Here is a 12911-nt window from a genome sequence, read left to right on the forward strand (position 1 = left end):
ATGGCACATGGCAAAGGGTCGTAAACGGGTAAACTATATATATATATATATATATATATATATAAAATCCTATATCAACCAAACAAAAATTTGGTGGAAGAAAAATTCCAACAGAATTCCTTGAATAACAACAAAAAAGCATACAAACTAATCAAACTTTAATTTTGAGTTTATAATTGTCATATTGAAATTATTATTTAATTTAATATTGAGTTGATTTATTATTATTATTATTAGTATATTAATATTATTGTAATAATAAGAAATGCACATTGATTATTGTAATTAATGAAGATGATGAATGAGGGGTCATGCAAAGTAAATTGGAGAGAAAGCAGGGGCAAAGATGTGAAGAAATGGAGCTAATGCATAAAGTGTGGAACGCGCAGTGTAAGCCGTTTTGGCGATAATTGTTGGAACAATTTCTTCTTCACTTCTTCATGTTCTTCTTTTCTTCACTTTCATGTTTCACCTTAAGCCACTTTGAGTTTAAGCCTTGTACTTTGTTCTCTCTCTTTCTCTCTCTCTAGACATCACGCAACACAACCACCGCATACCCTCAATTTTCCTTCACTTACTTTTCTGTTTTTTCACCTCCTTAGAACATTCTCATCTCTCTCTCTCTATAACCTCAGTTTCATGTTTACATGTGCAGAGAGAGGTATGCAACTGTAAGTGTCAACCAATCTCCAAATTCAGCTCCAAAACATGCTTGTAGGCTTTGGTACTGGATTTGAGGTCTTGTCTTGGACACAAGCTCGTTTGTTTTAGATGGAGGGAGAGTAAAAAAAATCTCAACTTTTTTCCCCTTTTTTTTTCATTTCAAGGTGCACTTGAGAAGGAAGCATGACCATTTGGAAAATTCAATAATTCCTGAAATAACACACCAAATAAGGTCTCTACTCTCTTGTGCTTTTTCCTTACTTTATCTCCTTAATCCTTACTACAAAGTAAACTACTCTTTTTTTCAATCTCTATTTGGTTTTGTGATTCTGACTTTCTATCAAATTGATATAAATTTCAATTCAGTGGAAGTTTATTTTTTTTAAAATATGTTGTTTATTTTTGTTGAGAAAATGGTGGAACTGATCTGAAAATGTAATAATGTCTTTTAATGAGCTCAAATATGTTGGTTCTGAATTTTACTTCCCCTCTTGGCTTTGCCTCATTAATGGAACTCTAGGTGCACAGATCTGTGAGCTGTGTGAAGAACTCAGTGACTCACGTCGTCAAAACTGGGTTTATTTCCTTTTCTCTTTGGCAAAATTCGATCCCACAGTGTTCAAAGTAAAAAACCTTGAACCTCTTTAATCATTTTATTCAATTTTAACACAGCAATTCAGACACAGTGCTTTTATTTAACATAAAAAATTTGTAATTTTCAAACTACACCATAAAGAACCTTGTTGTGGCGTGGCTTCTAATGAGATTTGCATAATGTCTGCTATTTCAAGGCCAGGGAAAAGCTATAAATTAACACAAGCAGAAGCTAAAGGGGGTTTGGCGCAGATCGGCAACCCATTTGCAAAATTTGCTGCTTTAGCTTAAAAACAAAGCTCAAAGACTCAGCAAAGGTAAAATACAAAGACACATAGATATGAGTCTTCAAGCATTTCTATTCTTCCTTCTCTTAAAGTTCAAAGTTTTTATGGTGGTGTGCTAGCAATACACAGACAGACTCAGATCCTATCTGCTGTGTATTAATTGAACCTGAGAATGTTCTGATGCCTATTTTTTTATATTTTATTTTTAAATGCAAAATAAATAAAATTATCTTGTTTTTGGGATGATAATATACCCATTTATATTTTTCTTTGGGGGTGCTATTGTGCCTGTTTTGTTGCTTTCGGTTTGCAGGAGGAGAGGGTGAGGCTCTGAGACCTACACAGTCTTTTGCTTTTGAAAGCTTTCTTTCTGTGACTGAAAAAAGCTTTAACAAAGGCTTCTGACTCGGACCGCGATTTATCGTGCTTAAGAAGAAAAAGGCCTTTTTATTATCACAACACAGCCAAAGTACTCTCTCATACTGAATCATCGTCATCAATGCAAAGCACGACATAGCAACCCCACCACTCTCATCACTCTTCACTCTATTTTCTTCTTTCTCTCTGACACTTATTGTGAGGGTAAGAGAAGACCAAGTGGGGTGTGTCTAGCTTGAGCTTCTGTTGTTGGAAAAAGGCATGATTGTGATATGGAGGAGAATGAGATTCAAGCACAGGCGTGTAAGTTTCCAAGGGTTGGAAATGGCAGAAACGAGTCAAACAAGATAGGCTCCGGCAGAGGGAGTGACCAATACCAAGATGAGGAAGAAGATGGAGAGCTAAGAAGAAGAGGTAGTGGTGGTGGTGGTGGAGGTGGAGGTGGAGGTGGAGGAACTGATGGTAGCACAAACCATTTCCAAAGTGGTTGGCATCACTCTTCAAGAATCATAAGGGTATCTAGAGCTTCTGGTGGCAAAGATCGACACAGCAAGGTCATGACTTCAAAGGGTTTAAGAGACAGAAGGGTTAGGCTCTCTGTGACCACAGCTATTCAGTTCTATGACCTTCAAGACCGATTGGGTTATGACCAACCTAGCAAAGCTGTGGAGTGGCTAATTAGAGCTGCTGCAGATGCTATTTCTGAGCTTCCTTCTCTTAATAACCCTTTCCCTGATACCCCTAAACAACTGAGTGATGAGAAAAGGCCAAGTGATCAACAAGGCTTTGATGATGCAGATGGTGATACTAATTATCAGCAGAACCAAAGCCAGAACCTTTCTCTGTCCAAGTCAGCTTGTAGCAGCACTTCTGAGACAAGCAAAGGCTCTGGCTTGTCCCTCTCAAGGTCTGAGAACCGTGTGAAGGCGAGGGAGAGGGCAAGGGAAAGAGCGAAGGAGAAGGAAAAAGAGAAAGAGAGTGACTCTAGCATTGCACATCATCACCATAGTGTGAACCACCCCATGTCTCACACTGCTTCTTTCACTGAGCTTCTCACTGGTAGGATTGGTAGTACAGTAACAGTTCCCACAACTACAAGTCCTAATGGATCAGTTCATCAGATCCATGGTGGTGATGAGGGTAACCTATTCAACAAGGGAACAACACCAATGGCATCCACAAGGCAACATTGGTCTTCAACTGTAACACCTATGGACTACTTCAGTTCAGGCCTTTTGGTGGGGCCTTCTTCATCTTCAAGAACTCATCACCAATCTTCTTCTGGGTTCTCAGGACAAATCCAACTGGGACATACCCTTCCTATTTCACCATTCAGTGGTGACAACAACTCTGATCAGATGCAGCACTTCTCTTTCATGCCTGAACATCTTATTCCAGCTGCGGTTACTTCTTCTCATCCAAGTGGGAGTGACTATAATCTCAACTTCACCATATCTTCGGGCCTTGCTGGTTACAATAGGGGGACCCTTCAGTCCAATTCTCCATCTCTTTTGCCTCATCAGAGGTTTCAACCTATAGACGGATCATCCAATCTTCCTTTCTTTATCGGAGCTCCTGCTCCTGCTTCTGCTCCTCCAACCATGGACAACAACAACCATCACCACCTTCAGTTCTCACCTGTCTTCGATGGTCGCTTGCAACTTTGCTATGGCGATGGAAACCGCCATTCAGACCACAAGGGCAAAGCCAAGAACTAATCATGTTCCTGCAAGATCACATTTCTCTTGCTCCATCTTCCGGGTAAGACAAAAAAAAAGACTTTTATATATCCTTTTTAATCCTTTTTCTTTTTCCATTACCCTTTGTCATATTTTCTCTTGTTATTTTTCATACTTGGTATCTGGTTGATTTGCTGCTGTTCTTTCCCCCTTTTTGAAGTCTTTTCCTTTGATATGCATATGGTTTGCCTTTGGTGAAAAAACCAAGGAGGATACAAGATAAAATATTTAATAATGTGTGTGAGTGAGGGTGTGTGTTTTATTTAATTATTTTAGTGTATTTGGAAAGGTGATAGTGGTCTTGGTTTCATGTGTAGTGTGCAATACCACGAGCCGCTTGCTTTCTTGGTAATGATAAACAAGTTGGGCACTGAGCATAGTTTTTATGGGATGTTATCTGTTTTTTGTCTTGTAGTTGAGTCCTGCATGGATTGGTGTGCATAGGGTTTCCACTGGTTGTCTCCTTTTTTGTTCTCTCCTTGTCCTTGGTTCCCTTTCTCTCTGGCATTGGTGACTCCGTGCCAAGTGTAAGCTTTTTTGTGGCAAACACCATGCGTTGGTTAATCAGTCTGTGCCAAAACCAAAGTCTAAACTTAAATGGCTTTAAGATCCCAATTCATCTCACTCCCCCAAGCTGCACATCACATGATTCTAACCGGCGCATTGTCAGGTTCTGTGAGGCAAAGTATAAGCATTTGTTGGTTGGATTATTGGTATTGGATAGGAAAACCACACAGTGATTTAGGACTTTTTCGTATGCTGAAAGGTCCATGCACGTCGCCACTACTTGACTCTTCAAGCTTAATAGGAACTCCATTCTCAAAAAATTGGCTAGATGCTTTGTGTAATTCTGTACTGTAGTGAACAAGAATATATCTTTGTTTTTGGCAGTTACAAATAATCTAGAATGAGAAGAGGAATATTGATCTCATATAGATTTTATTTTTTAAGAATAATTACACTATTTTTTTAGATTAGTGTTAATTATACATACACTCTATTTTACTAAAAAATTATGTTTACTTTTCTTGCACTTCTCTAATATTTATTTTTGAGAATGCTGTGTGTATAATTTACTCGTAAAAAAGGTTAGGGTTATTTGACCTTTAAAAATTACAAATATCATTTCATGTCCTATTTGCTAGAAATAATTGTCAATATTTTTTTCTAAATATAAAAAATAAATACCATTTTTTGGATACATTAATTGTTAAATTGTTTGTATATTATTTATTGTAAGATTTATGTTAATGAGATATCAATCCCTTATCCATAAAAATAAATATATTTATTCATTGAATATATAACATACTAATTTAACTATTTAATACTATGAATACTTTCGAAATAAAATATAAATTTATGACATATAATTACTTATTATTGGTTTTGATAAATTAAGTATTTGCTTCTTATAAATAAGACTGTAGTAAGTGTAAGTATAATTAATCCTTATGTCAAAAGAAATGAACATAATTATCTATCTTTTATTTATATTAAATAATAAACTATTTGATGACATACATTGTTTGAGTGGCATCAATTTTGTACTTGCTCGAATGTGTATTTTTTTTTTCTTATTGTATAAAATTCATTGGTCTAATATTCCTGTTTCGACTAGTTTGAATAGAAAAAACGTGTCTATAGTCAAATGAATGATTCCACTTAAAAAAAGGGAATAAGAGAATGAAGACTTTGACCTTAAAGTTCAACTATATTAGTTGATTTTTGACACCTAGTTTTTGGACCTATCCAACATTTCATAAGAAAATCTAGGTACCTGCATAGTGGAGTAGTGAAGAGACAAAAAAACAGTGGAAAAGGATAATTATGTTAGTGAATATTTGTTTATCTTTTGGGTAGTATGAAAGGGCCTCGTAACTTCAAGGCATGCTCCAAATTATTCAAAACTACTCTTTCATAATTCCCTAAATCTTTAGTTTCAAACAGATTCCTAGCTTCCTATGACATTTTCCTATCAACTTTATCCCTAAAAAAGTGGCAAAGATAACTATAAAAGTTAATACGTTCGTGAGAATATTATATTGAGCTGAGGGCACTCAAGAAAAGTTTGTTGAGATGAGAAAGCTAAACTTGCAATGTTGTAGGTTGAAGTTGAACTCAGTTCAGTAATTGCTTATTTCTCAAAATGGAGATAGAAGCTTATTTCTCAAAATGGAGAAAACAAAAATATAAGTTACCTTTATGTACTGTTATAGTTCATAGAAGAGAGGAAGCACGGAGAGAAGAAAGAGGGAAAAAAAATTATTATTGCATATAGACAAATAAATCCTTTAAACTTGAGTATACATATTGAGAATAATTTAGTCGTCATAATATAAAAACTTTTAATACATTTTTCCTCGTGCAAATCTCACAGTATTAGAGGTGAGGTAAAAATAGGAAGGGAAAAATTCTCTTTCTCTCTCTTTTTCGGCTAAATTTTGAACCAAATAAGTTATATTAAAAGAATTCCTTCCTTTTCCTCAAGCAAATACTCTGTTAGGATGCATTTAATACACATTGAGGAGCAATACAAAGAAAATCGAAAAAAATTGAATTTTGACACAACTTTTATCTTATATTGTATATGTTGGTTGATGCACATCAGTAATTTTGGAGGTAAAACTTGGGGTTGTGCTAGATATGAACTTAATTGGGTTTATTGATTGTTTTCTATTGGTGCTAATGAGGTTTAGTCAAATAGATTGATATTTCTGACTTTTAGATTATATTTTGTGCTAGATAAAAATTTGTCTCATGGGTTTATTGAGTAACGTCTATTTAAACTTTTGTTTTGTGTTTTATTTGTTATTTTATTCTATCTCGTGATCCTTTTTAGAGTGAAGCATGAAATGAGTATCTTTGTACAGTCTACTCTTTCTACTTTTTTTAACAAATCAAATATACCCTTACAGACGAATCCAAGATAACAAGAAAATACGAAGCTATATTTCAAATCTTGTAAAATCGAGTAACCAAAAATTAATTTTGAACGGAATGTGAAGTGTTTGAAGTAGTGAAAGGAAATGAAGACAGTGTCCTCAAAATAGAATGCTCCTTGTGCTTTGAAGCAGGCATCAAGAGCTTGGAATAGTAAAACTGATAAAAATCTGTATAACAATTAACAATAACATTTCAATGAGCATGCACTTTATGTCAATAAGAATGATAATGGGGATTATCTACCCAATCTGCCAGTACTTAGGCGATGTAATCTTTACATATGATAAGATGTTTGAAGTGATATGTGAACTATAACTAAAGTTATACTACTAATATTTTGAAAATAGAACTTGTGATTGGATCACAGCTAAAGTTTCAGGTACTTATTTCTTACTTGAGTTTACACAGACTTTTAAATAAGTCTTTTTTCAACAAGAAAATAGTTAATATGAAAAATGAATAATTTTTTTTATAAAGTAAAAATAATTTATAGCTTTTAAAATTTTAAAGAATTAAAGAAGAGAGCTTTTAAAAAAAATAAAATCGTAATTTTAACTTATTAAAAAATTAACTTATTTTAATATTTAATATTTTATTTTTATAAGTACTTATTGAAAAATTAATCTACATTGGACCATATATATTAACTTCTTAATTTAGTAAGTTGTTGGAAACCACAGTAATTATTTTTTGGGTTCATATTAGTGGTGATACTTATAAGACGTATTTAGGTTGGAGTTCCCTTGTATGTTACTATTTCACTGATTTTTATTTTTATTTTTTAATGATAAAGAAAGCCAACTATAACTAATGAATTTGACCTAACTGAGATCCCCCTCGTGATTGGAAATGAGGTAAAGCAACTTTATGGTGGAATTTTCATGATTATTAAAAGGCCATAATGAAGTTTGCAACTCGGAATGTCACTTTTTTAAATTTAGGGATAGAGAAGTTGCTAAGGTGACTTTAGCTGGGGACCTTTGCCTGTTATGCAACTCAAAGTATTTGAGTTAGGTTAAGATGTCAGGTTAAAAGTGTTACACAGACTATTTTTCGATAAATGAAGCCATACAATTTTATAAGAGCCTCAATTATTAATAAATAATTAATGAGATATATAAGATGTCTGCGATTTTGTGTTCTGGAGAAGCTAGTGTTGGAAGTAGGCATAAAATTTAACGCTCATTCCAAGAAAGGGGTTTAGGAGTAGCAATTGAATTGAAGCAATGGTGAAGATTGTCATTTTATTCAGTCAAAAATTTGGAGAAAGGAAATAAAAAGCTTAGGACTGAGTGGTAATCACCATTTTTGTAGATGAAAGAAGGGAAACGTGGATTCACAGACTAAAAATATGAGAATTTGTAAAAGGTCAATTTTTGCTACTAACAGATGCAAAGAAGGATGAGAGAATGGGAGAAAAATTTTACTAAGAAAAACTCTAAATCTTCATATAAATTCAACTACTTCGTTTTGAAGAGTTTATAATTTGGTGTGTTTGGACCGGGGTTTTTTTGTTTTTACTCTTCAAAATGCTGAAGCCCAAATAAAACACATTTATGTGTTTATAAATATGGAGAATATGCTTAAACATAAAACAAGTGCTTCTTCTTAAATATTGTATATAAATGAAAAATAACTGTTACTGTTGAAAAAAGTAAAAAAAAAACAACTATTATAAAAAAGTTTTCTTTTAAAAAGTCATCCGAATCATGCCTAGCTAATTTACTTAAAGCTATGTTTGTTTGTGTATAATCCAAGGAAAAGATGGGGAATGTACCCTATTGATTAGATGTTTTTATAACCAATTCAATAAAATGAAAAAAAAAAAAATATCAACTAAAAAACTATACAAAGTGAAAACCAAAAGAATAGAAAATATGAAAAAATTATTTCTTTTATTCGATTGGGATAGATGTAGATTCTAATTTTAGAAATTGATACACTTCAAATTACACTGAACTATATATACATATATATTTTTTATTTTTGAATTCATCATATTATTCCTATGTCTATATATTTGTTGTTTTATATAGTTTATGAAATTACCATACAAAATATGTGTATCTGTGAAGTACATTTGAATATATATAGATAACTCTAACCTGCTTGGCCATAGATTTTCATTGATATACATTGAAACATGAATTTTCTTTTAGCAGTTTGGAGTTGAAATGAGTTGTACCGTTTTAAGATGTATTATGATTGATTGGAGAGGGAAAGTTGGAGGAAGATATTTATTGCTTTTTTAAAATAACTAATATAAAAAATTTGATCAGATAAAGTTTAAATTTAAAACTAACTTAAAATAAAAATTATGTGATTGAAATTTGGCTCAATTAATCACCAGAACCGATTTTGTTCAATGGAAAGACAATTGAGGCAAAGCCATTACCAATGCCCTTCTTCCCCTTTCCAGATATAGAAAATTTCTACATAAAATTGGTAGCGAATATTGGTGTCATCTCAATTAAAATATTTGATTTTCTTTGTTGATTACAACAATAACATCAATAAAGCTACAAAGCCTTGTCCTAATAGATAAAGTTCACTACATAAATCACAAGATATCAATGAACTTAGTTTAAAAATTAAATCTATAGAAATTTGATTAATTAAAAGATTTTTTTAATAACATCTAAAGTTTTTTTGGATTTTTCTTGATCTTCTTTTACCTGACTAAAAATTCATACAATTTACTATTCTTATTAATGATTCTATTTTTTTTTTCATGTAATTAAACTACCTTAGACAGTTTTCAATCATCTTTTCATTGTATATATTACATCAATATTCTTAAGTGTACTATTATTTCTTTTTCTATCCTTTCTGATGCGACTACTTATCCATCTTAAAATTCTCATTGTTTTCTCGTGTTATTCCTTTAAGATTTAACATTTCTTTTCAGCTTAATAAATATTTTACAGTCACAAATAATTTTTGATACATTTTTTTATTTTAACCATCCAGCTTGTATTATGAGTAATATATTCATAATTTTGTAAAATTAATCTCAAGCAACCGAACTTGAAAACTTGTGATATAAAATGATTTTTAATTTTAACTTTGAAGTCATGGTACTCATCTTGTTTTTTTTTTTTTTTACTAAACTTAAAATGCATATCATCTATCTTATTTCTATGTAAGTGAAAACTCTTAAATTCTAAAGTCTTTTTTCATAATTCAAATTTAGCATTTTTATTAATCACTTCTTTTAAATTCTGCACTAAAATTGTCAACTGCAAAATATACACTTAGAAGTAAGTTTTTGTATGTCACCTGTAAGTACATTTAAACCTAGATTAAATAAGAACTTAAAGTGAAACATTGATGCAAGCCTATTTCTATTTTGTGAATAAATATAGTTAGGCTTCAATCTTAACCTAGCATCATCATGTTTTAAAATGAGTACCGGCAGGAACTGTCTACTTTGACATTCTTGCTTAGAAAAAAATGAATTATAATAAAAGTAAATAAATAAAAATGATAGAATTTAGATTTATTTTCTTAAGTGTTATTCTTTATTTAAAATTAAATTTTTATTTTAATAAGTTATATAACAAAGGTTGATATTAAAGATTTGTGTTGATTACTAAAGTTACTCTAATTTTAATTAGAAAATGATATTAAAAATATTTAAAATTGTACATAAAATTTATCAAAAACCAAAATAAAAATAATGTACTATAATCGTATTATATGAAATTTAGTTCTAACCTCGAGTAGCCTTCAAGATGTTGAAAATGACTGACCTTGTTTGATAAAGTGAAATCATTGTTGGAACAAGCTAAACTGTACTAGTTAGTTTCAAAAGGAATGAAAGGATTATTGGTTGAAAAGATCGTAGTAATTCAAAAAAAAGAGAAGATGATAGATATTGGTACAAAAACTTGATGTAGTGATGGGAATTGGTAAGAAAGTGGGAAAAAATTGAAATCACCATGGATGTGTGTATTTATATGCAGTCATTTAAATTTAATTTAGTTTGAAATAAAATTTATATCAAGTTCTATATATTTTCACCATCAAATTTTCCAACCAAATAACAAAATGTGAATACTTTTTAATATTTAATAACTGAATTGAAAAATGTATTGTTTGATTGGACAACCTGATAAGAAGGTATAAACAAGTAAATCTAGGTTTTGTCCCTTAGTTTAATGACATCTGGTTCATTCTAAAATCAATAATAAAATTAAGATGGGAGTTCAACATGAATTCATTTTTGTATGACTCTAAACAAGTAAATATAAGTATCTATATTGAGGGCAAGATCTAATTTATATGGTGATAGTTTACAGCTAAGATATATTCATTCATAGACGAGGGGTGAAAATGTAAATAGAAACACCGATTATTCATATATTCATTCATAGATTGAAGGTTGAGAATACTTTGCTAATTTTCATATTGCAAATATTCTTGTTTAGCGTAAAGTGTAAACAAATATTCTCTGGTCACCTTCATGCTTTCACAGTTGCACCATGCTTTAAGATCTACCCCACATTTTTTTTTCTTTTCTTTTTCCACTTTCCCATGACCATGCAAATAGGTGCTCAAATTTGTGGTTAGATACTTCTCTGCTTTCCATAAGCTTCTTGAAATGTCTCAATTGTTTATTTACACATACTGTTACTAATATATATACTTTTTACCACAGGAATTGTGGTCTTTCTTTTTGTAGGAGCGGCAAGCTGTGTCCCAAGCTTGCTTTCTGCAAAATGGGTGATATTTTGTTGGCATCAAGTGTTGATATTTCTTCTTGGATCATTTTGCGTCATTAAATTACATTGAGTATTTTGGACATTTATTGACTTATGCGTGGAGAGTACTTTATTATGGAGAAATGTAAAAGAACCTTGATTGAAGTTGTTTTTCTGATTTCTACAATGCCCTTTGCCATGGCACTTGAGGCAATTTTCCTTTTCACAATCACCATTTTTTTTTTTTTTAGTTTTCTTCCGAAAAAATTTGAGGTGGTTTGGTATGAGCTGAGATTTGTGTTAATGACATCATGTAGATCAACATGTAAGTGAATGATTAACACATGCCTTGATTTACCAAATAGCATTAGCCAAATTGTTTCTTGACAGTGCATATGCTTTATCCACCATTCACTGCGCATGTGAGTTGGGGGATGCTAAACATTTTTTGTGCTGAAAACGATTGCTCTGTAAGATTTGATTCAGAGACACTAGAACAATAAAAGATAGAAATATTAATATTTATATTTATGTATTACTTTTTAGAAGTGAAGATAAAATATTATATATTACGTTTTATATTATATTTAAATGTTAAAGACAATACGTTAAAGATAGTGTATGTAATTTCAAATTATTATCAAGGATATTTTGATCTTTAAAAATATAGCTTTTGTGTTTCTAGAATTGGGTCCTTTCTTTGAGTATCTTTCAAATTTATTTTTCTCAAGTTTTTATGTGTCTCTATCTTTTTAATAAGACACTAGCCATAATATGCGTGTTTGTGTCTCTGTCTTTGAACTAATGCTACCTTTATTTTTCTTTTATCTGTGCTGCAATTGTCAAAGTTTGGATCACCGTTAACATTTTGGAGAGCTTTGAATATTGTTTGTAAGTTATAAATATAATTATATATTGTATTATTAAAAAAACATTTTATTCTTTCGATTGTCTGTATGGCATGTGCGTCTTTTCAAGATCCAAACGTATCTTCATGGTTGAGCGTAGAAAGCTGCTGTGTACGGAAACAAAAAACCATATGGGGAACAGGTGACCAAAAACTACAAAGGGTACCTGATCCAGGCCCAAAAGGAAAGTCCAAAATTTAGATTGAATCTAGCAAAATAAATAAAAGCTTGAATCAGTGTATCATAGACCCAATGTTTCAATGATGAACCAAAAAACAACACACCCAATGTTTCAGTGAAAATATCTTGTCTTTTTGTTTTGTCCCAAACCATTTCTCGGACTAAATTCTGTGCTTGTTCTTGTTCTAGACTATTAAAACCTTTCTTCCGCGTGCCTTTTGTTCTTGCATCTTTCACAATTTTTCTATAAAAGAAAAATAAAAATTAACAAAATTATGATAGAAGAATTGTGTGTCATTCCATTGATCAATAGACAATTATAAACAAGAACATGACAGCTGTATATCTAAACTATAAGCTAAATTATCTTTCTCATATACTTGATATGGTTAGGCATTATTTTGTAATAAAGAAAAACTAAAAGAAAACAATATGTACACCAAATTAACTATTCTAATTGAGGAAATAATCCCAAAGATTGTGCATGAGAGCATATCCCAGAGTATATTTCGT

The 12911-nt window shown here is 31.5% G+C and overlaps 1 protein-coding gene across 6 annotated transcripts; it reads left to right on the plus strand.

The window, feature by feature from the left end:
- Window positions 1–402: 402 nt before the first annotated feature.
- On the plus strand, window positions 403–11668 carry LOC113872718 (transcription factor TCP2-like). Of its 6 annotated transcripts, XM_027510515.1 has the most exons (6): window positions 404–738; window positions 828–895; window positions 1184–1287; window positions 1455–1574; window positions 1858–3683; window positions 11268–11668. In XM_027510515.1, exon 5 carries the CDS (start codon window positions 2195–2197, stop codon window positions 3638–3640), a length of 1446 nt encoding a protein of 481 aa, XP_027366316.1. In that variant the 5' UTR covers window positions 404–738; window positions 828–895; window positions 1184–1287; window positions 1455–1574; window positions 1858–2194; the 3' UTR covers window positions 3641–3683; window positions 11268–11668. The 6 variants fall into 6 exon arrangements, with proteins under 6 accessions (XP_027366334.1, XP_027366316.1, XP_027366324.1 ...); XM_027510523.1 differs by lacking the exon at window positions 1184–1287 and having other exon boundaries at window positions 11268–11642; XM_027510533.1 differs by lacking the exon at window positions 1184–1287 and having other exon boundaries at window positions 403–895; window positions 1460–1574; window positions 11268–11523.
- Window positions 11669–12911: the final 1243 nt, after the last annotated feature.

This window comes from Abrus precatorius, unplaced genomic scaffold (genome assembly GCF_003935025.1).
Source record: "Abrus precatorius isolate BTA unplaced genomic scaffold, Abrus_2018 Scaffold10, whole genome shotgun sequence".
Taxonomy (NCBI): Eukaryota; Viridiplantae; Streptophyta; class Magnoliopsida; order Fabales; family Fabaceae; genus Abrus; species Abrus precatorius.